This window comes from Maniola hyperantus, chromosome Z (genome assembly GCF_902806685.2).
Source record: "Maniola hyperantus chromosome Z, iAphHyp1.2, whole genome shotgun sequence".
NCBI classification, from domain to species: domain Eukaryota; kingdom Metazoa; phylum Arthropoda; class Insecta; order Lepidoptera; family Nymphalidae; genus Maniola; species Maniola hyperantus.
In genome coordinates this window covers 16,327,541-16,353,778 of record NC_048564.1, presented here as the reverse complement: position 1 = coordinate 16,353,778, position 26,238 = coordinate 16,327,541, and the positions used below count along the sequence as shown (strand labels likewise).

Here is a 26,238-nt window from a genome sequence, read left to right as displayed (position 1 = left end):
AATGCTCTCTCACTTTTGGCCACAATGCATTGTTGCTCATTGTTGCAACAAGAATCGCACAAATTCAGCCAATCAGAACAATTGAGATTGTAATAATGATTGATGCAGGTTTTAGACAATCGCCCCGCTGTATATTATAATACTCTTTGGGGTAGGCGCAGTCGTCGAATGTTGGTTGGATGAATGATTACCGTTACCTACATAGAGATAGCTACATATTTTGACGCTACGTAACGTGAGAAACTACTATTTTATATTTCTTCGATTTTGATTTTGCGTCACATATCGTTGAAACGCCATATTGTCCAGAAAGCGTTTTCGCGGGATATTTAAATAATATTTTTTGTTTGTTTTTTCTTTATATAAAATATCATTTCCTATAGAGTCCTTAGACATCTGTGATGAATGTCGAACCACGGATCTATACTAAGAACCGTTTTTAAAACCTGTCAAGTGTTTTTTTATTTTTTACTAGCCGATGCCTGAGACTTCGTCCGCGTGGATTTACATTTTTCAAAATCCCGCGGGAACTCTTTGATTATCCGGGATAAAAAGCCTAGCCTATGTGTTAATCCAAATCCGTTCAGCCGTTTTTGCGCTATTGAGTAACAAACATCCAAACTTTCACATTTATAATATTGGCAGCAACTTAACCATTTTAGAGTAGAGACAAAAGGATTTACAATCGTCCTACTTTCATAATGTGTAAGTCAGGATTCAGGGTACAATAAAACAGCCGCAATAAAATGAATCAAACTTGTATTTAATCAAACCACATACAGAAAACCTGTATAAAAACTACCGTGGCCACCAACAGCACAAAGTTAAAATGTTTAAAAACACATTAAAAAATACATTTTGTGTTACTATTTTTCAAGGACTTCTACATTCTGGCATGTTAATTTTATACAAAGTACTTATTATGTACTAACAAAATCATTAAAATAAAATATACTTGTACCTATGTATAATGTAATGCTCTGAAACATCACTTAAAATATTGAAATGATAAAAAGTAATAATTATTATCTTATTTCATTTTGCTTACTTATAATATGTACAGTTGTGATTAAAAGCAGACATTTTGGGTATAGAATTGGTAGGTATTTCATTTGTTTTAATTTTTTGATGAAAAAACTTAAAGCTAGCCTGTAATTACTATACAAATCTTGCCCGCGTGGAATGGTGCCAAGAATACTGGCTGCATTTCCGCTCTTGACAGCTAAACTGATCTGTTGCGCAAAAAATGAGCCAGCCCTTCTGTTACCAGATGAGGCTATTAATCGCGGTGAAATGTCTCAAAAAACTTTTTTTAGCACTATGACTCCATGTCTCGTAATTTTTTTTAGCACTAAAACTCCATGGCCCCAGGGTTTCCACGGCAAATGGAACAAAAATGTAACGATAAGAGATACAAAATTAACCTAAAAAAAAGGAAAACATCGCGAGGAAACCTGCATACCTGAGAGTTCTCCATAATGTTCTCAAAGGCGTGTGAAGTCTGCCAATCCGCACATGGCCCGAGTGGTACATTAAATTAAATTATGCCCAAAACCCTTCTCATTCTGAGAGGAGACCCGTGCTCTGTAGTGAGCCGGCGATGGGTTGATCATGATGAACCTAAATTGAACGTTTAAATGTATAGTGCATTCCTTTTTCGCATAGAACATTTTGAAAGGGTTAGCACCTGTAAGGTTAGGAATTATTGAACAATCGAAGTAACACCAATTGGAAAAATGAAAATTTGATAGATTAATTTGTTTAATTGATAAGATTTGTTCAATTATTTTCAAAAAACTGTGATATACTGTGACTGATATGACGTGACTGTATCACTGATCTATAGTGCCCGTAAATCTTTTTGAGCAGTCGAGTGAACAAATGTAGTCTCATGATAATCTTTAAAGTCTGTGTAAGTCATCCAAGGTGTGAGAACTCCCGCACAGCTCCCTTTGACATCTAAAATCAATTTTCTGTTGTATGTGGGTCATTGATTGAAGAGCATTTAAAATTTAAATTAAAAGAAAAACATTAAAAAAGGGCATATTATCTTATTGAATTGTAATTAAATTTATTACAATGTATTCCGACTAAGCTTACATATAACAAGCTAAACAAAGAAAACATATACTAGGCTAAATTTACAACACTTTCTTATAAATTCTAAAATACCTACATCATTGTTAAAAATAACATTCTAACTAAATCGATAACAGAAATATTACTGAATTAAATTCTAATGATGGTTAAAGTCCTTAAATGCTATGTTCATTCATATTTCAAAACTACAGTACGCGGCAGAAAATAATGAAGATCGATCTTTAGAAAAAGATAGCGGTTTTGTTGAGCATTGTCTTTCGTTGAGACCGACAAAATGTCACATAGTGACAGAGACAAAGCTCTACAAAGCCGAAATCTCATTCTAAAGGTCAATGTCTATTATTTTATGCCGCGTACTGTATATTATCGGCACTTGAAATATTTACTCTTTTAAACTGCCCAAATTTTGGGTTCGGCTTCAGTCAATTTCGAACAAATAGTATCCCCCCCCCTTTTTGCAATGATGTAAGGTCGATCTGCTTCGGCCACTTATCGTTTCCTACCCATATACATAGTCTATACATTTTATAAAATAACACAACATGCAAGTAAGTAAACTAAAATATTCATACTATTTGGCTTAGAGAAAAATGATGATTTCATTAATTTGTCAGAATAATAATATATTATGTATATCATACAGTCAGAACTTTTATTCGATCAAAACGAAGAAATATAAAATGTCAATATAGTAAAATAAAATTAACGATGAAGTATAAATCATTTTGAGCATACGACTAGAATAAAATTATGAAAGTGTCTAGTGTCTGTCGCGTCCCACAAGTGTATTAAAAAAGTACGTCTAAGAAATGATTTTAAAGTTATTACCAAACGACGTAGAGATTTTCAAAAACTAAAAAAATAATGCGTTATATAGAACCGAGGTTTTTAGTTATTTTGTAGTTTGGCTCTACGCAGCATTCTTTTTTGGAAATATTAATCTTCAAACATGTCTGCATTCGTTTTTTGGTGATAACTCTAAACTTATTTTATGTACATTGTTATGTACAACAGCTTTCTAGTTTGGAAGGTCGCCCACGGCAACTTTTGCAGCTATTCCTCAGCAAAACAGTCGCAAAAAGATATCGATACATTTGCGCTACTGCCTCTAGTCATATATGTCCAAAAGTCATTTGTGGGTATTGGTATTACCTTTTATAATAAAATCCCGCAAACTATTTTGGACTTACCTTTGCACAAGTTTAAAAAATCTATTAAAAATATGCTCCTGAAAAAAGCATATTACACAATTGAAGATTATCTAAATGATAAAAGAGCGTGGATTTGACCTGCAGCTCGTTCCAGCAACGCACAAGACTGCAAATACTATTTTATACATGGCATAATCTTGTACCTATATCAAATATTTGAAAAGAGCAACCGCCGAGTTTCTTGCTGGTTCTTCTCGGCAGGAAAGGCATTCCGAACCAGTGGTAGATGCATCCGACTATTCGTAAGCACTTGTAAAAGTTTATACGAATAAAAAAGATTTTCATTTCATTTCATTCATTCATATGTATACTACACGACAGATCGAGATGGCAATCGGGGAGGGGACGCCCCACACAGCCCGCGCGCTATTCTGGTGCGGGCGAGCGCAGGTGACGTGCGGGTGTGTGTGTCCCCGCCTCATACCTTCCCCTACGTAACAATGATTCTGCATCGCTACTGTCGCGATACGGCATCGCTACAGACGCGTTGCAGCCGTGCCACCCCCAGTCTTCTTTTAGCCGATATCACCCAAAACAGTCACGCGTGGTGCCATCTCAACGGACGAGAGAATCACGGCGATATTCTCGCCACATCTCTATCCTATCCCTCACTCTTATACTGTACAGGGCGATACTATCGCGGCGATAGTTTGTATCGAATTTTGTCACAAGGCGAGCCTATCGCCGCGATTCTCCCCTCCGTGCAGATGGCGCCAGTGGCGATGCAGAAGCGATAGCGATTGTATTACTACTGCATCCTGACTTTCGCACGTTACAAATGTAGTTAATAGCAAAGCAGACGGACGACAACGAATCACTGCAAAGTCGCCATGGGCCGTCCTCCCTTATTCGCTCGGCCCACATCCGACAACCGATGACCGATTTTTTGTCGGCAAACAATGAAATATACAGATTGCAATATTGAAACGCATACTTCCTACAAAAACTCGGTCAAAAAATGTATGATAAAAGTCGGCGCCCGATTATGGAACCTACAAAAAGTCCGGACCTTACAGGACAGCGTCGTCGGCAGACTATCACACCGCAATGTTTCAATCCTACAAAACGACGTTATCTCGGCAAAAAATATACTGCTTAACCCGCAAAATTAGTTTCCATATGTCCGTATGTATGTTTTTCCTTATCATGAAGAAACGGTAAACAAATAGCTTTTCGATGTTAGAATGAGGCGAACCATAGGCAGTGGTCCGACCGCCGACGATGAACGAGAAACGAGTAGAACTAGAAACTTAAACGAGTTGGCGATCAGTCGGAAGCGAGTGTGTAGTTTCGATAGTTTTATCGCCGAGCGATTACTCGCGCCATTCGCCCGCGGTCGCTCAGTCCTGTGCAAACCTGTGCGCGCGTTACACGTGTATGTGTATATGTTATATGTTACGCGCGTTATACGAGCGAGTATCGCTGAACGAATATCGCTAAGTGAGTTTATTTTTGCAAGCTCGTCGCTCAGCGACAACTAGTAAAGCGACTCGTCACCGGCAGTGTGAACAGTCAGAAAGCAACTTTTGATATATGCATCTCTTTCGTTTACACGGAATGTACATTTATTGTGCGTTTCTTGAGAGAAAATCGTCGATAGTTAGTCGTTTTCTCGCCGGCGGGCGGACCACTGCCATACGCGGCCCGTACGATTACCACGAACTGGCAACGAAGTCATGACATGAAAAATCTGACTTCAGAAGCTCTAAAGCACCGCTTAAAGTTTCTCCAAGAAGATTTCTGCGATTTGTTTATCTTTTAAGCAAACTAAGGAAAAAGTAAGCCTTAAATAACGCCTTATGATTAGGATATCGTCTCGAATATGGTCCTAAAGTTAGTTTCAAAATGGTACTGCATAGTTTCAACTCCGCCGAATTAGTACTCTTATACTTCTAAACTTATAATAATAATTACGTCTAATAGTAAAAGCCGTCCGACTAAGGGCGGTCATCAGAGCTCCCAAAGAACTCCTGTCAGTTCAATTCTGGAACAAACAAAAAGTTCACTTTTATCATGAGCAACCCATCGCCGGCTCACTACAGAGCACGGTTCTCCTCTCAGAGTGAGAAGAGTTTTGGCCATAGTCTACTACGCTGGCCATGTGCGGATTGGTAGACTTCGCACACCTTTGAGACATCTCAGACATGCAGGTGTCCTCACGATGTTTTCCATCATTGTTAAAGCAAGTTATATTTAACTACGTGATGCCTGCGACTTCGTCCGCGTGGATTTAGGATTTTAAAAATCCTGTGGGAACTCTTCAATTTTCCGGGATAAAAAGTAGTATATGTCCTTCCCCGGGATGCAAGCTATCTATGTACCAAATTTCGTCAAAATCGGGATGGGCCGTGAAAAGCTAGCAGCTAGCCGTGACAGACAGACAGACAGACAGACACACTTTCGCATTTATAATATTAGTATGGATTACTTATCTACTCATCTATAATAGTACTACAGGTACTGAAGGATTTTTCACTCCATTACAAGTCCCTTGACTATCTTGACAGTCACCTGGTGGTAAGTGGTGATACAGTCTAAGATAAAAGTGGACTAACTTAGAAAGGTTATGGCTCAGTCAGCTTTTTCTTTTATATATTTAGATGACAATTTTTTGATCACAGATGATCTACATCTTTGGCCGGTTCGCTTATGCGCCACCTGTCGGTGAAATTTGGCAGTATGGATCCTCATTGGAAGGCAAGAGTGATATCTTTTTCTGATGGGAGGCTTCGGCCGTGGCTAGTTATCACCCTACCGGCAAAGCCGTGCCGCCAAGCGTTTCAGAGTTCCGGTACGATGCCGTGTAGAAACCAAAGGGGGTTTAATAAAAACTGCAATACTCCTTCCAGGTTAGCCCGCTTCCATCTTAGATCGCATCATCACTTACCACCAGGTGAGATTGCAGTCAAAGGCTAACTTGTATCTGAATAAATAAATAAATAAATAATCTTACCTTAAATATTATTTATCTTCACCAAGGCTCGACATTCTACTGTTAGCGCTCAAAAAGCTGTTCAGTTGTTCCAACACCGACTGGAAAACATACCAAAATGATTAATTAAACATTGACATATTGCAGCCCAGTCGTGGGAAACAAAAAACCAGCCAAGCGTGAGTCGGATTTCACACCGAAGGTTCCCATACCCTGAAAGGATAGTATTTATAATCGGGGGGAATGGGGGGATCAGTATATTATTTTATTTTGGCATGGCTATTGTTGAAATGGCTTATGGCATGCCTATAAGCTGTGATAGCCTAGTGGTTAGGACGTCCGCCTTCTAATCGGAGGTTGGGGGCTCGATCCCGGGCACGCACCTCTAACTTTTCGGAGTTATGTGCGTTTTAATTAATTAAATATCACTTGCTTTAACGGTGAAGGAAACCTGCATGCCTGAGAGTTCTCCATAATGTTCTCATGTTGTGTGAAGTCTACCAATCCGCACATGGCCAGCGCAAAACCCTCCTCATTCTGAGAGGAGACCCGTGCTCTGTAGTGAGCCGGTGATGGGTTGATCACTATGATGATTGTTGAGATGAAATGTTGTCCGCTTCATACCTAATCCCTAAAATGTACCTCATTTGGATACATTTAGCAAAACAAACAAGTTAGAACAATGATTACCTGCGCAGTACTGTCTTTATCTCCACCGAGGCCATTCAGATTATGGCTCTGCGCCTTAGATGATATCTGAAAAATTGAGAATACATAATATGTAACAATCAAAATAATATATGTCGGAGAATATAATGCATACGAACGTACGACGTCATAATCCCCACTAAAATGATTTGAATAGAACCTAGTCGTAAATTAAAAAGCACAATCCATAGATAATAAACTATATGCTATTTTCAGTAAATAGTGCTTTAAAAAAACAAAAAAAAGAATATTAGCCATGTTAAATGACTAATATTCCCTTTTCTTCTCCAATTAAGCGTCAGGCTTGTGCTAGGAGTAGGTACGACAATAGTGCAACGGGCGGGATTTGAACCGTCGGCCTTTCGGTTTTCAGTCCACTCCTTTACCGGTTGAGCTATTGAGGCTCTGGCTTTCTGTCGACACATTCGTGTACGAGAGACTGACTGCGTCGCATGTACGCACTGACTGCTAAAAATAGAAAAATACATGGCAGACATTAAAAGTGACCACATGGAAGTTAAATTTTAATAAATCTCCGATATTTTTTTATTTTATTTTGTTTATTTGAAAGTAATCAACAGCGTAAATACATAATAATTATTTAAATTTAAATCTAGGTATAACAGAAGGCCAAAAGAGATTACTTATTTTTTCTCCTTCCATTTGTTTTAAACTTGATAATGATCGCGACTGCCACCCCCACACTATTGTTTTGCAGCTTTCGCGGTGCAAATGATAAAAACGCTTGAGTATGAGTTGCCGAACAGCTTTGATAGTTCTAATAAGTATAAATGATTTTGTAAAGTGGTGATAAAAAAAAACAGAATACCTCGCTGAAGTTGTTGTGAGCTCTTCTGAGACTTGGGCGCGTTCGGAACCCTCGTAGCTTTAGTTTAAAGTTTACGTAATTATTATCACCACTACACTACACCATTGTATTGCAATACACCATTGCCAGCAATTGACCATCGGAGAATGTACAATGAATGATTTGACTTTGATGTAAAGTGGGCATAACAAAATTCAACCTACCTATTTGTGATTATATTATGTATTAGTTTTATAGTTATATTGTAATATACTTACTATATTAAGTTAGCACAGTGCTCAGTAAAACCGACTGTGGTTTTGTGGCACTGAATATAGCAGGAATAATATGTATTCTTTATAAGTTTAATAATAGCTAGCTGATGCGCGCGACTTCGTACGCGTGGATTTAGGTTTTCAAAAATCCCGTGGGAACTCTTTGACTTTCCGGGATAAAAGTAGCCTATGTCCTTCCCCGGGATGCAAGCTATGTGTACCAAATTTCGTCAAAATCGGTTGAACGGATGGGCCGTGAAAAGCTAGCAGACAGACAGACAGACAGACACACTTTCGCATTTATAATATTAGTATGGATAAATAAAAATAAACCAACCGTAGGTCTGAGCAACTCCGATATGAGACTGCGAAGCTTTTCGCTCTGCTTGTCCAGCAACGCCGTTTTCTTACTCAATTGCTCTTTGGAGTGGAGCATCTTCTTTAACTTATTCTTATTGTGGTCCAACCTGCAACCAGTGAGATTCGTTACAACCACACACACAACGCTCTGTAAAGGTCCAGCGGTTTAGAAAATGGGTAGTGAATTTTGAGAAATAACTCGCCATATTTGCTCTATATGTCAACTTTTATATTAAAAGTACGATTTTAGTCCTTGACTTAAGGGTGAACCCACAGATATATACCTACAGATATGCAACGTACGTGGCCCCTATAGTCCCTCTCGCTCAAGCATAGGTACTTGTTATTCCTTCTATTTTACGTTCGTTTTGGCTATTGTAGCCTAGTATACTGCAACCCACCATTGCACAATAACTTCAAACAACAAAAACAACAAAACAAATTCATTATTTCTTTAAAATAAACGTCAACATAACCTCACTTTACGTTGTTTGTCAAGATCTCACGTACAAATACACCTTGACGAACAAAAAAAGTGGCCACGGTGATAAGGACAAAAATAATCATTTTATCACGTTCTAATAAGAGCTTAAATGCATTTAGCTATCTCGCTCTGACAGTAAGAGTCACAATAGGGCTACTTCTACAGGTATTTGTTCTGAACGTGAACCATACTTTTGACATAACAGGTGACACAGAGAGCCAAGACGTAAGTTTCAGTTAAAACGAGATAGATTTATGTCAGCGATCTTAGAGTTTTAACAATGTCCTAAGTCTGAGCAAAGACTATATTCGCTTTATAGATCTCAGCCTTAGAATATAGTTTTAGAAAGCACTGCAAAACTTATTTTAGAGTTATAATATAATTAAACATACTAAGCCATTCGAGGATGGATTAAAATCGATCGATTACAATAATAAATAATAAGTAAATATATCTACGCAAAGAATGTTAAAATTCAATACGGCATAGGTAAAATACTTTCGTTAGACAAGCTACTAATGCAAGTTAAACCTATAATTTTTCCGCGGTTTCGCTCGGCAAGAACACAGATCCCACTTATATCCCTTATTCTGTGCAACACCTTTCGCTGAAATGTAATCAAATCGCGGAACACAAAATTCATAAAGGATGTGCAGTATTTTTTTTAAATATAATAATAATATATATGTATATGTAATATTATATAATAATATTTACATGGTGTAACCAGAACGCTAGCAAAAACTTAGTGTTATTGTTATACCACCTAAACACAATCCAATACCAATAACCATTTGCCTGATTTTGTAGATGTATAGCGTGCAAAACAAGCGTGTAGGAGTGACCTACTTACAAAACGTTCGTTGACCTCTGCCGTCAGTCTTTTCAACTTTTACAAAATTATAGGATTTTTATATAATTTTTTTTGCTTTTTTTGTGGTGTCATATCAGTAATCATCAGTACTATCACCTGTCATCGTTTTTCCTAGCGTTCTGGTTACAGCCTGTATGTATTAATATATACAAATTGGTTATATATTTCCTGTATAATTAGAGGAAATATATAACCAATTTGGAAACGAGCATAAGCATATACCAAACCTGAAGTCCATAATATCGCAATGTTTGCATTTTTTTGACACTGGTTCAGTGTAGGCGAGCTCGCACGGCGGCGCTGCGACTGAGGGACAAAATCAATCCGCTGTAGGTTTTACACTCGCACAGCATTCTAAAAAGATCGGTGAAGTGCGAGTCGGACTCGCAGATGAAGGGTTCCGTACCAGCGTACAAGGTATATCGGGGAACATAAATAAAAACTTTAAAATGTTTGCTTTAAATAGTAATATTAATACATTTTTGTGGAATATAAGATGCGATAGCTCCAGTTTTAGTAAAATAAATAAATTCGCTAGCAAATTATTTATCTAAGTTATAAATTGAAAACTTTTTGTGAAATTCAACCTTTTGAAAACCATGTTGATTAAAATATATAATTAAAATATACACGCACACCAGACGGAAACGTTTAAGTGCTGAAACCAGCCCAGAGTGAAGAAGAAGAACCACGTTAATAATATTTTATAATTTTTATAGTTTTTTACCTACATTTTAAGGAAATTTCTAAATATAATAATTGTATTAATTTTTTTTTCTTTAAAAGAATATTAGCCATGTTAAATGACTAATATTCCCCTTTCCTCTCCAACTAAGCATCAGGCTTGTGCCAGGAGTAGGTACGACAATAATGCAACGGGCGGGGTTTGAACCGTCGACCTTTCGGTTTTCAGTCCACTCCTTTACAGGTTGAGCTATTGAGGCTCTTTATACATAGCAAATATGTCATTTCTCGTTCAAAGAGCTGTATTGTAATATGGGCCTTTGAAAGTAGTTTCGATAACTGCAAAAAGGTGTCTACTAGATGGCATAAACAGTCGCTTCAGTACTGAGTGAGCATACATATTACAAACTTCGTCACTGGCAGTAAACAGGCTGTAGCTTAGTGGTCAGAGGGTCGGGCGCGATCCCAGGAGACGCGGGTTCGATTCCTGCCGGTTCGCAATGTTTGATATATATTTAAAATCGTGTTAATAACTTAATAATATTACGCATATTTATTAACTTGGTGTTTCTTGTAAAGACTTACATGTCTCCATGGTATTCCAATCCCGTTTCAAGGGAGACGTACTTTGTGTAGGCAAAGGCATTTGATTATGTATTTCTCCCATGTAGCTTGGAGCCTCCATAGAGCTGGCCATAGAACTTGCTGGAATACAACTGATCATCGGTTTTTCTAATCTGAAAATTAAGAAACCATTTAACATCTTTACATAGTATAAAATAAAGTCGCTTCCCGCTGTCTGTATGTATGTATGAACGCGTAGATCTTTTAAACTACGCAACGGATTTTAATGCGGTTTTCACCAATAGATAGAGTGATTCAACAGAAAGGTTTATAGCTATAGCTTAATTCTCAAAAAATTTGAGATCCCTAGAGAAATTGAAACAATGTGAATTAGGTCGGAAAAAAATCTCTCATTTGAGAGTTTCCGAGGCAATGACACCTCAATGACACCACATTAGTATCTACATTGCACCCATGCGAAGCCGGGACGGGTCGCTAGTCTATTATAATTTATATTTTATCATTACCCATTTTTGTTTTATTTTAGGGTTGCAATTAATAAAATCAATCTATCTGTAATTTGTCATAAAATTGTATGGTCTTTTTGATTAACAAGATTGCTAAACTTATTGACTTTATTGAAATTACCGATATCATCATCATCATCATCATCAACCGATAGACGTCTACTGCTAGACATAATTCCAAACGCCACGGTCATGTGAAATGTGAAAAACATTGAAAATGGCAGCTACAATAAAATAATACTCACTCATTTCTTAAAGGTGGCGGTGGATTTGTAAAGTCCATGTTAAAAGGCTGAACAGGATCTGAAACAACAAAATTTCAGTTTGTAATATTGAGATGTATTTGCGGATGGCTAGGGAGGAAGTACTGGCAAGCTGTGGCACATCTACGTGTCGCCCAGTGCAATCAGCCTTCATGCATACTCGCAAATAAATAGCAAAGAAAGGGGAATGCCGAGATTCGGCCCAAAAGTGCCCAGCATAATTCTTATTGTGAAAAAATGATATAATATTAGTTCAAAATTTTTAATATTTATAATATATGATACATGTATTTAAAACCATTTATCAAGCGGCAAAACCTTTCTATGTACAATTTTTAAAATCGATCCTATGGAAAATAAAGAATAAAAATAATTTGTAACATTGAAACCCTTTCTTTTTTTAACCTGCCGGGGACTGGGGGCCATTGTGTATTGTCGCTACTCATGGGGAGAATGTTATACAGTTTGTTAAAATTAACACCACACTTATAAAAACAACTTCTCTGTCCACGACTTCATCTGTGTGGACAACACAAATCCCAAATCCGTTTTACCCCTTTAGGGATGGCATTTTCAAAAATCCTTCCTTAGCAGATGTCTATGTCATGATAGCTATCTGCATGCCAAATTTCAGCCCAATTCGTCCTGTACTTTGAGTTATGCATCAATAAATCAGTCAGTCAGTGAGCTTACTATAAATAGATTACTAGATGATGCCCACGCCTCTGTCTGCGTGGATTTATGTTTTTAAAAGTCCAGTTCCGGGATAAAAAGTAGCCTATGTCCCTCCCCTGGATACAAGGTATCGCTGTACCAAATTTTGTCAAAATCGGTTGAACGGATGGGCCGTGAAAGCCGAGCAGACAAACAGACAGACACCATTTCGCATTTATGATTTTAGTATGGAACTATGGATTACCTTCAGGTGGAGGAGGTGGAGGCGGTTGTAGCATGTTATTCATTTTTTGTTGCAATACATGGGCTGGCAATACACCAGTCCTGTAGAAGTGCTGCTCTTCAAACACTGTAGCATGCACGTACTTGCAATGTGCAAAAGTGCACACTGAATTCTGAAATTTTCTGCAGAAGGTGTACACGCCTTCCAGTTGCGATAAGTCATGTTTGTGAGCATACTTGCAGGTGCCTTCTCTTTTGCATGTCCCTCTTATAAAATCCCTGCATATTTCATTGGAATGATCAACGTTTTGATCTGTAGGGTTTAATTCCTGGCCCTCTTGCCTCAGAGAGGAATTGTTAGCCTCATACTCTGTATCTACAATTTCTTGTTTGACTTGTAGATTAGGGATATAATCAGGTGGAGGGGGATCAAGGGGCAAAGGCGGTTGAACTTCTGGCCTCTGCCAATCCGGACGAAGCATATGGTGAACCTCCATTCTACCCAGATTCGGAGGTGGCGGAGGGTCTGGGGCACCCAGCGCAGGCGGTGCAGGAGCTCCCATAATGGTGGTCTCCGAACGTGATTTGATAAATTTCTTCATATTTTTAAAATTTGGCGACGGTTTAAATTTGATTAGATGCTCTTCTACTCCAACTCTTTTACAGCTATCTGTATCTGAGAGTAAATACAATCGTTTAGTAAATAAATATACATCTGAACGTTACATAATATTATGATAAATAATTACTGTACCTACCTATTATTACTCAACATTAATTTATGGGAAAAGTGTCAGATCTTTACCCGACTGCTGCAAAGCCCAAAGGAGGGTTGTGTGTGTGTATGTATGTATTGTTACACCCTTTAACTGTATCCAGAAAGGCTGACTAAAACACCTCGTGGTAAGGAGGTCGAGTGGAGGGCAAAGAATTCATGCTCCATGACCACTGCCAAGATTGAACGATTAAGAAGTGCATAGAAGAATAATATAGGCACAAGCGACCTTGAATTTGACAAAATATAATGTATTGCGCTTACTTACTACAAACAAATTTTCAACTAATAGCTGTAATTAAACAAAGGAAACAGTTTACCAACTCACCTGCCTGAGGAACCTGCATTTAGCATTTAACTGTATGGTTTTCCAATCGCCAACGCCTTTCGATTCTACGCACTTACAATTATTTTATTCATCACATGCTGTGACTAGCACGGGCACCTAGCATTATTTGTACTATTTTATGTCTTTTTCAACTTCGAATAAACCTCGAAAGCTTAGCTGCTTTCTGTTTTGTGGTGTTTACTTAACAAAGTACCTAAATACAACAATGTATATATTGTTTATAATGTTCACTTCACAGACATAAATAAAAGGCCAACACACAAGATGGCCGCCAAAGAATAAACCACGGCCAGCGTCAGCGGCTGTATCAGGGTCTTTTCACTCAGTACATTTTAGCCACAGTACAAAATCGCACAGGGTACATTGACTCAGACTTAGCTCGACAGATGGCACTAGTAGTAAGTTTTGTTGCCAACCACGCGCAACAGGTGGCACTACTTGTAAATTTTGTGGCCGGTCAGCAGTGTGACCGTTTGTGGCAGATTTCTGCCATTTGGGCAGATTTGGCTCCTAAATTTTAACTCTGGCAGAAAAAGCTGACGATTTAACAAAGTGGTAGATTGTGGCAGATTTCAAGGAAATCCTTATTATTTTTCTAATCTATCGCCCCACTTATCTAATCTTATTATTTTTCTAATCTATCGCCACACTCACACACACACAGTTAAAGTATCAATTATTAATCTTGGCAATCTATTTTCGTCCTTATTCAAGCAATTAGCAAGAAGTGAAATGTAAAAATTCTTAAATGTGATGGATGAATGCAATAAAAAAAATATATGAAAAGACATTGCTATGCTAGGAGGGTCAGACTCAGAATAATATTAATAATTAATTAAAAAGCAAATTCGTAACGTTTTTTTTCTTTTTAAAAATTACACGGTATTCTTTTAGCTCATCCACCGTAATTTAATCAAGAAACACCGTATTTTTAACCTTCACGGTAATTCTTGATTTACATATGGAAACACTGGCACAGTCACAAATTGTCAAGTCTGTGGTCTGTGTCTATTAAAAATTATTTATTTAAAATTATTTATTTTCAACCACTTTTTTCCGAGGTTTTCCATTATATCAAGGTGTTTATGTGATATTTTCCAACGACTTGACTTTGTTAGTTGGATTTTGTTGATTCTGTTATAGTGAAGTGACTTGTGCTTTATTTTGAACTCTGACAACTCTACCGAGCAACTTTCTTTATTTCTTTGTACCTCTTTAGCTATTCGAAACTGCAAAGTATGGATTTACAGTGCATTGTGCTGATCTGGATGTGATGGAATAAGCCATAAAACAAGAAAAAAGAAGAGCTCTATAAGTACCTAACTAATATAACCCCGACTACGTTTCTCGGACTACGATTTGCTGTAATAACAGAAAAAAAGTGTGTGCCCAGTTATAAAAATAAATAAAAGATTATTACCTTATTTATGTGTTTTATTGAAATTAACCATAGAAAAATAGAAATGAAAGAAAATTTAAAACCTATATATAGGTACCTATCTAGGTAGCGTATATAGGTACTGTACCTATAGGGTTAGTATATATAGCAGATCCTGTAGTTGCAACTCAGCTCAATAGATGGCGTTACCAAAAAATAGGGACTGATGACTCTATACCCGTATATTCAATGTACTCTGTGGGCTGTATGCCGCTGCCGTGCAACGAGATGCGACCAAAGAATTTGTATGTACCTACGTTTTATACTACGTAGAACACCTAGAAAGCCTACTAAGGCCAGTAACGCGAGCCGAAAGAGAAGAATGTTCAATGCGTCCCTTTCCTGTTGACATATTTGACATATTTGATTGACATGACAGTGTGACAACCACAGACAATATTGCTTCATCATCATCAGTGTTGATAGTTTAAACATTTTAATTTATTAGGCACCTGTCTTTCCAAGAGAAGTATGTTATTGCATATTTATTGATATGGAAAGAATATTTTATTATAAATGGTTAACAAATAAACTATTAATAGAAGCTAGCGCTAGCTAGCTAGCTAGCTAAGCGTCTGTGTGTAATTTTTTTTTTTTTTTAATGAATATTAGCCATGTTAAATGACTAATATTCCCCTTTCCTCTCCAACTAACAATAGAATAGAATAGAATGATTTTTTTATTCATGTAAGCGTCAGGCTTGTGCTAGGAGTAGGTACGACATATAGTGCAACGGGCGGGGTTCGAACCGTCGACCTTTCGGTTTTCAGTCCACTCCTTTACCGGTTGAGCTATTGAGGCTTCAAGTTGATAGTTTTGAATCAAACTACTACCATGATCACAGTTACGGGTGACTTTAGAAACGTGTCAAATATTTCCTGATAATTATTTGTATAGGCCGTACAAAATGACCCCTCACACGTCATTTTTTATGGGCTAACTGTCATGTCAAAAGTATGGTTCACCCATCGACATAGGAATACCTACAAGTAGTACTTGCAAATTCTTTGGGTTCACCTTTTAAATAAGGAATTCCTACTTTTGACATGAAATTTGACTCAAAAAGTCAAAATAGCCCGTGAGTGAAGCTTGGATGAATTGAAGAGTTAAATTGTACTCGTTTCAAGGTCCTTGAGTGATGTAAGTAAATATTAGTAGTTCATCATCATCATGATCAACCCATTGCCGGCTCACTATAGAGCACGGGTCTCCTCTCAGAGTGAGAAGGGTTTTGGCCATACCTAGTCTACCACGCTGGCCAAGTGCGGATTGGCAGACTTCACACACCTTTGAGAACATTATGGAGAACTCTCAGGCATGCAGGTTTCCTCACGATGTTTTCCTTCACCGTTAAAGCAAGTGACATTTTAAGTAGGTACTTAAAAACGCACATAACACCGAAAAGTTAGAGGTGCGTGCCCGGGATCGAACCCCCGACCTCTGTTTGGAAGGCGGACGTCCTAACCACTAGGCTACCACAGCTTCTCAGCACAGATTATAGTAGTTACTAATACTTCTACACTAATATTATAAAGAGGAAAACTTTGTTTGTTTGTTTGTTTGTTTGTTTGTTTGTTTGTTTGTTTGTTTGTTTGTTTGTACTGAATAGGCTCAAAAACTACTGGACCGATTTTAAAAATTCTTTCACCATTCGAAAGCTACATTATCCACGAGTAACATAGGCTATATTTTATTTTGGAAAAAAATAGGGTTCCGTAAGATATTTGGGTTTTTCGGACACAAGGTGTAAAAAATCAACCAGAAAAGTTACTTATTTTGCGTACGCTGCCTAAACTATAAAAGATAGAACCACAAAATGTTCTAATTAATTGTAGATCTTATAAATATCTACAAAAAAGTCCGCGACACACTATACCCATCTATGTCGAGTGAGGCACAGCAACCATTTTTTTATTTAAAAATCTTGAATTTTTTTTGGACTACATTTAAACGCGTTTATTTTACTCATGCTATTAATCCTTATCAAAATAAATGATTTAATCACTAAGAACAGTTTATGGAGATAATATTTGGTCTTTGAATGATTAAAATTGGACGTTTGGTTTTGAAGTTATGGCGAAATTAAAATATTACGATTTCTGCTGCACGGCCCGTTGTCTACACTAATATTATAAAGAGGAAAACTTTGTTTGTTTGTTTGTTTGTTTGTTTGTTTGTTTGTTTGTTTGATTGTACTGAATAGGCTCAAAAACTACTGGACCGATTTTAAAAATTCTTTCACCATTCGAAAGCTACATTATCCACGAGTAACATAGGCTATATTTTATTTTGGAAAAAAATAGGGTTCCGTAAGATATTTGGGTTTTTCGGACACAAGGTGTAAAAAATCAACCAGAAAAGTTACTTATTTTGCGTACGCTGCCTAAACTATAAAAGATAGAACCATAAAATGTTCTAATTAATTGTAGATCTTATAAATATCTACAAAAAAGTCCGCGACACACTATACCCATCTATGTCGAGTGAGGCACAGCAACCATTTTTTTATTTAAAAATCTTGAATTTTTTTGGACTACATTTAAACGCGTTTATTTTACTCATGCTATTAATCCTTATCAAAATAAATGATTTCATCACTAAGAACAGTTTATGGAGATAATATTTGGTCTTTGAATGATTAAAATTGGACGTTTGGTTTTGAAGTTATGGCGAAATTAAAATATTACGATTTCTGCTGCACGGCCCGTTGCGAAGTGGGCGTAACCAAGGCGGGGGTGCGCGTGCGGGAGGGGAGTTTAGATCTATGAGTAATTCGGCAACAAATGAAGAAATACCTATGTATTTCAGGATTTTCGGAAATTCAACCCCCACCTCGATTTTCTAAATTCCACCCGAGCGAAGCCGGGGCGGGTCAGCTAGTAATTAATAAACTTATACCTACTTACTTTAAATTTAGTATTATTAATCTATTAAGTTCGAGGTTGTAATTTCTGAGGTCTATTTTTATTTCGGTTGACATCATTTGTCATCAGTATAGGGTATCAGGGTCCCCTGACCTGCAATAAAATGATTTTATTTTATTTATTATTTATTTATTTCGATGTTAATGAGACATGGTTCCAGCGCAACAGCAACTTGCGGGACTTATACTAGGCCTAAGGTAGGGAAATCATTGAAATATGTAATTTGTAATTATTGCAAGTAACTAGGTAGGTATAGGTAGTGAATAGAGATCGACAATGCGTTAAAAAGAGATTATAGCTACAAATCATACGTAAACGAGTTTAGCACACATTGCTTCGTTGTATGCACTGGTAAGCTAATAATTTTTCCGTGTGTATACTTACTTAATATTTGGTTAAGTTTTGTGAATTCGGAAAATCAAATAAAATACATTGTATTTACACAAAAATTTAATAAGAATCTGTCTGTTCAGATCAGTACCTATATGAAAAAAAAAACATTTACAATAATATTATAACAGTATTTAATTCAATCCCTGTTTGTGCGCGAATTAAATCCTACTGATGAGACAACACATACAATTCGACTAACGATAACATTTAATATACTTAATTCACTTAGTACCTACTTAATAAAAATCTTTAATCCTTCAGTCAAAATTCACAACACTGTACATGGATAATAATAATTTGTCGGAAATAATATACCTACTTACCTAAAAATATATGCCTTACCCATAAAGTTATGATACTAGGCCTTACCACAGAGGAGTCTCTAGCCCTTGTGGCGCCCGTGTGCAACCAGTACCCTGGCGCCCTCTAGTCTAGTAGGAGCAGGGTCAAAATGGAATACTAACAGTTATATTTTCAAACGGAAATTCGGATGCAAATGGTGCAATTTTAAATGATGATTTGAAATAATGACGGCGTCGGCCAGAACACGAGCGCAGGGTCTTTGAGAGCGCCGGCATCGACGCATCTTTGGAGGTGTCGCATTAGAGCCGGCGCCCGTGTGCGCCGCACACCCTGCACCATAGGTAAAGACGCCTCTGCCTTACCAGTTACCTACTCTGCGCGCCAAATACTAATTAGCAACGTAAACAAAAGGGGGTTTAGTATACTTAAATAACATTTAGGTAGGTACATTAACAAATATTTAATGTCACTCTGCTGCCTGTCTGTCCGTTTGTCCGCGTGTCACGGGTCTCTAGCTCGTAAGTTAACCATCCAAGTCTCAACATGGTAATGGACTAGGTAGCTAGCTAATAAAATTAGTTTGACATAATCAGGACATAAAAAAAACCGGCCAAGTGCGAGTCAGGCTCGCGCAATGAGGGTTCCGTACTGCAGTCTTATTTTTTCGACATTTTGCACGATAATTCAAAAACTATGATGCATAAAAATAAATAAAAATCTGTTTTACAATGCACAGTTGAAGACCTTTCATAATATGATACCCCACTTGATATAGTTATCTTACTAAGAAAATTAAGAATACTAATAATTAGTTTATGACCAGAATTTAATTTTTTTTTGTGTAATGTAACCACAAATTCACGGTTTTCAGATTTTTGCCCTAATACCAGCTATAAGACCCACCTACCTACCAAAGTTCATGATTCTAGGTCAACGGGAAGTACCCTGTAGGTTTCTTGACAGACAGACGGACAGACAGACAGACAGACAGACAACAAAGTGATCCTATAAGGGTTCCGTTTTTCCTTTTGAGGTACGGAACCCTAAAAACTATACCAGCTGATCCCCCAATCGGTATAAGTATACTCATTTAAAAATATCCAAAACAAACAAGTGGCCAACGTCTTTTGAGTGAATTTGTTAATTGTTCACGTCACCAGAGCGACAACATGCGACACTGCAGCATGCTGCCGGAACTGTAGTTGACGCGCAAAATAAGTACCTACGTACCATGAGTGAATTTGTTAATTGTTCACGTCACCAGGGCGACAACATGCGACACTGCAGCATGCTGCGGGAACTGTAGTTGACGCGCAAAATAAGTACCTACGTACCATGAGTGAATTTGTTAATTGTTCACGTCACCAGGGCGACAACATGCGATACTGCAGCATGCTGCGGGAACTGTAGTTGACGCGCAAAATAAGTACCTACGTACCATGAGTGAATTTGTTAATTGTTCACGTCACCAGGGCGACAACATGCGACACTGCAGCATGCTGCGGGAACTGTAGTTGACGCGCAAAATAAGTACCTACGTACCATGAGTGAATTTGTTAATTGTTCACGTCACCAGGGCGACAACATGCGACACTGCAGCATGCTGCGGGAACTGTAGTTGACGCGCAAAATAAGTACCTACGTACCATGAGTGAATTTGTTAATTGTTCACGTCACCAGGGCGACAACATGCGACACTGCAGCATGCTGCGGGAACTGTAGTTGACGCGCAAAATAAGTACCTACGTACCATGAGTGAATTTGTTAATGCTGTTCACGTCACCAGAGCGACAACATGCGACACTGCAGCATGCTGCGGGAACTGTAGTTGACGCGCAAAATAAGTACCTAAGTACCATGAGTGAATTTGTTAATTGTTCACGTCACCAGGGCGACAACATGCGACACTGCAGCATGCTGCGGGAACTGTAGTTGACGCGCAAAGTACCTACGTACCATAATCACAATTTAGGCACCACTCTTGGACGGATTTCAGTACACGGAAGTCGCAAATATTCTAAATAAAGGAGATCGCACCCATTGTATCAGTGCTGCGAACATTGATGTATATAGATAGGGCTATTCTATACTAAATGCCTCGATAAAAATGAGCTTGAATATTGAGCGAACCCGTCTCAAGTAATGTAAATGATTTTATGGGCCTATCTATATGCATCGAGGGCAGAGTGACGGCAAAAACAACTGGTGTCCAAGTCCGCAACTCCTGCTGCACAAGTCGATTACCTTTAGGCATGATTTATTTTACGCCACGTACGAATAAAGACATGGCCGGGCAACTGTCTATACATTTGCGCCTGAACAGGGCACAGGCGCGGCACGGTCTAGCGTGCATTAATACTGCAATATTTGTACCCTGCTCTATCCAGACACAATACATCCAACCTTATTGTAACCTCTATTTAAATGACCCCGTCATGGTATTCTCAAAAATGTTGCTTTTCTCGCCATATTTGATACAACTTATTGATACTTTTGTGTACAGTAACCCTTTACCTAGATTCGCTTGCCATTAAGTCCTTATCGCTTATTAGACGAATCAAAGTTTACTTCGCGAGATTACCAGCCCTCTTATAGGAACAACAACGTGCAACAATGCGGCATGCAAGTTGCAACAATAGTAGAAACTTAAATTTTGCGGCTTTAAGCAGCATGCGGCAGTCTATTTTATGACAATCGTAATATCGGTGCAATAGTCTGTCGATATTTTAACTATATTTAAACTAGATGCCCGCGACTTCGATAATATTAGTATGGAAGTATGGATTATGATATCATTCAGGCTTTGGTCTTTGTCATGCCGTAACGTCACATTAATTAATTAAATGAAGCTTTATTGGTTGCTTTTATACACAGTATTCTTGTCAGTAAATCACAGATCAAACTACGGTGCTTAGAGGAATGAAAAGTGTGTAAAGTATCAAATATGTTCGATTATCAGCGTGAAAATAAAAGCGTATAATTTTTTTTTACAAAAAAATAAAAACCGACTTCGATATTCGACAGCAATTTACTCTTATCCGTTGAGGAGTTCCATTATCTATCTTCGAAGATGTTCATCAGATCTTAACCAAATTTAAATGGGACCAACTTTGAAGTATACCCTTTCAAACAAAAAAAGAATTTTCAAAATCGGTCCAGGCGTCTTCGAGTAATCAGGTAACATACATTAAAAAAAAAAAGATTCCGACGAATTGAGAACCTCCTCCTTTTTTTGAAGTCGGTTAAAAAGGCTATATATTTTAGAGAACAGGCTCACTTTAATATATTCCTAAACCCAATGATCAAGGAGTCCGTCGAAGTGTTATTTAATAATTTTTACATTAATACCTTGGTTGGAAGACTAATATAATCCAAACTAATATTATAAATGCGAAAGTATGTCTGTCTGTCTGCTAGCTTTTCACGGCTCAACCGTTCAACCAATTTTGACGAAATTTGGTACAGAGGTAGCTTGCAACCCGGGGAAGGACATAGGCTACTTTTTATCCCGGAAAATTTAACAGTTAACACAGGATTTTTAAAAACCTAAATCCACGCGTACGAAGTCGCGGGCATCAGCTAGTTATTAATTATTTATCTATTAAACAAAACAGTATAATTGGACATATTCCGTTCAAATGGAGACACACCAGTGCTGTAACAGTTGTACACAATCCCTGAAATAAACAAACACAAAGTAATAGTGTTGTCCTTCTCACAATGCTCCCAGTAGAAAAAGAAAACAGTAAGTTTAAATCTGAGAAATTTTGTACGTACAATTTACTATGTAAGATTGTGTAAAAACGAGTGAGCACTCTTATCTTAATACTTGTAAATTCATTTAAATTAATTATCTAAAAATATATTAAGTATCTAAAAAATCTTATTCAGACTATTTAAAACTAGTAGTTACAGTATTTCTTTTCGTCGAACATTGTAGGTTTACTAAACATGAAAAGAGAGAATCCAAAAAAATGATATAATTTGATCTATCTCATTATGTATGTCTATATATCTCTTACTTACACTTACTTATCCGCGTAATAAAGTTACTATAGCGCTGTCTCTGTTTTTGTATGGGATTAATTGGGTATTTGCCTACTTTTGAATTTGATAAATATTATTACTTTATTATAAACTAGGATTAAAATGATGACGTACGGTGAAAAAAATATTAAAATCCAACAAAGATTTACAAAGTTACAGGCATTTTAATTTTGGAGTGGGAGGGTCTTCTATCCCTTTCTCGCAAAACGAAAATTTGTATGAAACCGCACGAAGCTACTATGGCATTAGTAGGTGTGACGTCAAACTGCTGTATCGCTCTCTCTGTCTAATCAGAAATATTTAAATGCTTATTACTTTTTTGTTATTTGATCGATATAATTAGTTTTTTAGTTTACGTCATTATTTTTGTTCTAGTTTATAATAAAGTAATAAAAAAATTGGAGTCAAATACCCAATTCAGCAGACAGGGTTTATAACTAGAGTAAATTTAGCGGGAAAACGCTAATTTTGTCGCCATCGTCCGAGCTTCTATAGCGCTTCCCTACGTTACAATAATAATATGTCACATTCTTCGATAAACTAAGAGTCGTTTTAATAGTCGAAAGAATTCATTCTAATAACACGTAATATACACGTTGAAATTTTAATGGTTTTTAAGCAGTCACTAAGAGAATCATCATTTATATGACCCTTCGAATTCGCGAACCACTAGTAGTACCCCGCGGCGTCGCTTGGTCTCAAGATGAAATCTATAGAGCGTACTCTTGCTTAGACTCAAGACAGAGTTAAATCGAGACAGGTGTATATCTCTCGCATAAATCTGTCTCGTTTTAACTTAAGTCTGAGCAAAGTCTGTGTGCGCTCTATGGATATCAGCCGGAGACCAGCGCGGTTCTCCCGTGGCGCTCGGCCACCACTAATGTTTCTCACACATTCCAGTTTGTATCAAGAAACTCAAGATATTTTTTTATCCAAAAAAATGTGCCTAGTTTTCTCTAACAAACAAGTAAGTATAATATTTAGACAGTATTGCTTAAGGCCCAAGAGATGGGTCTGCCCGCGAAATTCAAATTTAATTTGGTTTTTCACAATTTGTAAACTGCATAGACATTCAAACAACACATGGCATTCAAATTTCGCCCCTATATCATCTTCACAGGTTTATGTAAAAATCTTCACTTGAAAGTGTCCAGTTTAAGAAATTAGTCAAAATAATGACTAATTTGTGAGTAGCTCGCGTCAAACTCATTATTTTGACTAATTTCTTAAACTGGACACTTTCAAGTAAAGATTTTTATATAAACCTGTGAAGATGATACGTAGGTACTGCTAGGGGCTCAATTTGAATGCCATAAGCTTACTTTGTTGTATTAGTTTACAAATTGCGAAAACCCAAATGTTTGTATAAGATTTTACATCTCACGACCGTTGATAGAATTCGAGCGTCGAATCATTTTAACGTCAAAATAAAATGGATCTTAATTGCCTCGTTTTAAAGATCAAGTTCGTCCATAATTCTACAACCAGCGCTAATTGTAGCTTTGTGTGATTGAAATTGAAATCGGTGGTACAGAATGACGCTTGAATTATACCAACCTTACTTTAAAAATTAAAATCTCATTTAACTCTACATATCACCTTGCAGACACATTCAGTGAAATATATAAGAATAAGTTGGCCTGGGGGTTAGGGGCCCATCCAGCGAATTTCCACATTTCAACACCTCATACTATTTGTAAAAGTACTGAAGTTTACTTTTGCGCAACCCTGCTAGATATGCGCACAGCCTAATAGGACTATAGTTAAAGTAAAACGAGGAAATATGCCACTCTGGAATACTAAACAAGGTAAAACACAACTTTAAAGAATAGTAGGTAACCATGTTATAATGCGGACAACATGAGTTCTCCATTTTAACTTTATGTGTCAAATGTCATGTCAAAACAACGATTTTAGTCCTTATTTTAAAGGTGAATGCTTTTGACATGACAGTTGACCCGTAGAGTTAAAATGGCGCATGAGGACTCATTTTATACAGACTATACATGAGGTAATATTTAAGTTTTCCTTTAACAAACTCATAGCTTGTTTAAGTAATAATTGTACAGGAAATAAAAATAGCCCAACGGATAAGAAATGAGTTTTTAGGTCCACCCTTGATAGGCACCGTTGCACTACTTAAGTCTTGAAGGTAGAGGTTCCTTGATGCGCATGAATGATGAAGTACACACAGTGCCTGTAAATAGGTACTTACTTTACTAAACTAACTATGCAGGCCAAGTTCATTTGAGCATATGACCAATTCAAGAAGGCGCCCCGGGAACACGTCAATAGCAAGTCAACGAATCATTCGGCCAACGACGAGGTTGACGGGGCCATGGGATGTAATCCTACATTTTTTTTAAATAGAGATAGCGAGCAAACGAGCTGGCGGGTCACCTGATGTTAAGTGATTACCGCCGCCCATGAACATTTGCAGCACCAGAGGAGCCGCCGATGCGTTGCCGGCCTTTTAGGAATTTGTTGGTCCACCCCTTGAATAACCCCATGATGTTGTAATCATTAACATTATTTCAATAGTATCTGCTTTCTGCATCTATACAGGTACGTTGCGTGAATGCGTTACTTTCATACATATCAAGGAAGCCTTATATCTTCAAGGCCGAACCGCATTACAGGAGCGCTGCGCATCGCGGCACAAAACATCAAAACATTATTTCAATCATTTCGTTTCGTATGGTACATATGACATGTCGCACTAAAGCGACAACGCATCATGGCATAGAGAATATTTTGACGCGAAGCGACGTGACTCGCAGTCTACCTAGTGCGGTCCGGCCTTTAGAGTTTCTGGTACTGTATGGTTCTATGCAAATAGACCTCAGAGAACCTCTAAAAAGAGAACTTTAACCATGTAATCCGGGCGTTATACGTAGACTTCGCCTCGTTTGGAGCCCTTGGGTTTTCTTGTGAATTCCGACGGTGTTCCTGAACCACTATGCTCGCTTTCCCGGTCTGATGGTATCTCTGTGACGGTCGCTTGCGGTACGGGTGGCGTGCTGTGGTCGGGTCTGGGGCTCGGCGGGGCTGAGCCTCTCAGGAGCGTGATCTGGGACACCCCCATTGGAGATAACGTGACGGGCGTAACTGAGCCCATTAAAGACATACCTGAAGCAAGAAATAATAAAAAATGCGTTTGTTTCTAAAAACTCAGGACATCTTCGTCCGTCCGAGCATTCTAACTAAACCAACGAAGCAGTTATTCTCTACGAGTACTTTTATACAAAGTCTGTGAACTCGAAGGATCGTTTGAACGTTTGTCAAGTAGCAGAGACCAACGAAGATTCTTTCGTGGCGAGGC

General features: G+C 37.7%; 3 protein-coding genes across 4 annotated transcripts in view; all 3 read right to left on the bottom strand.

The window, feature by feature from the left end:
- Positions 1 to 742: 742 nt before the first annotated feature.
- Rrp6 (exosome component Rrp6) overlaps positions 743 to 26,238 on the bottom strand; it is a 260,688-nt gene continuing 235,192 nt past the window's right edge. The window contains exon 17 of the transcript XR_011238425.1: positions 743 to 5,194. The gene's annotated coding sequence lies outside the window, so the exon portion shown is untranslated. The remainder of the gene's footprint in view (positions 5,195 to 26,238) is intronic.
- On the bottom strand, positions 5,195 to 14,110 carry LOC117995281 (uncharacterized). The gene is made up of 9 exons (XM_034983267.2): positions 13,791 to 14,110; positions 12,710 to 13,363; positions 11,773 to 11,830; positions 11,022 to 11,173; positions 9,980 to 10,058; positions 8,372 to 8,501; positions 6,934 to 6,999; positions 6,265 to 6,344; positions 5,195 to 5,295 (listed from the first exon to the last, which is right to left on the bottom strand). The coding sequence occupies exons 1-8, from the start codon at positions 13,807 to 13,809 to the stop codon at positions 6,273 to 6,275; spliced, it is 1,230 nt and encodes a 409-aa protein (XP_034839158.1). The 5' UTR covers positions 13,810 to 14,110; the 3' UTR covers positions 5,195 to 5,295; positions 6,265 to 6,272.
- Positions 19,174 to 26,238, bottom strand: part of Best2 (bestrophin 2) — a 62,247-nt gene continuing 55,182 nt past the window's right edge. For both annotated transcript variants that reach the window (XM_034983374.2, XM_034983375.2), the window contains exon 11: positions 19,174 to 26,045. In XM_034983374.2, the coding sequence (XP_034839265.1) occupies positions 25,804 to 26,045 (242 nt within the window). In that variant the 3' untranslated portion in view covers positions 19,174 to 25,803. The remainder of the gene's footprint in view (positions 26,046 to 26,238) is intronic.

Bases quoted from the DNA above. Each gene is read 5' to 3' on its own strand.
- LOC117995281 (XM_034983267.2), bottom strand. The intron at 11,174-11,772 runs GTGAGTATTATT...CTTAATTTTCAG, and splicing joins CCGCCACCTTTAAGAAATGA to ATTAGAAAAACCGATGATCA. The intron at 10,059-11,021 runs GTAAGTCTTTAC...TTTGTCCCTCAG, and splicing joins TTGGAATACCATGGAGACAT to TCGCAGCGCCGCCGTGCGAG.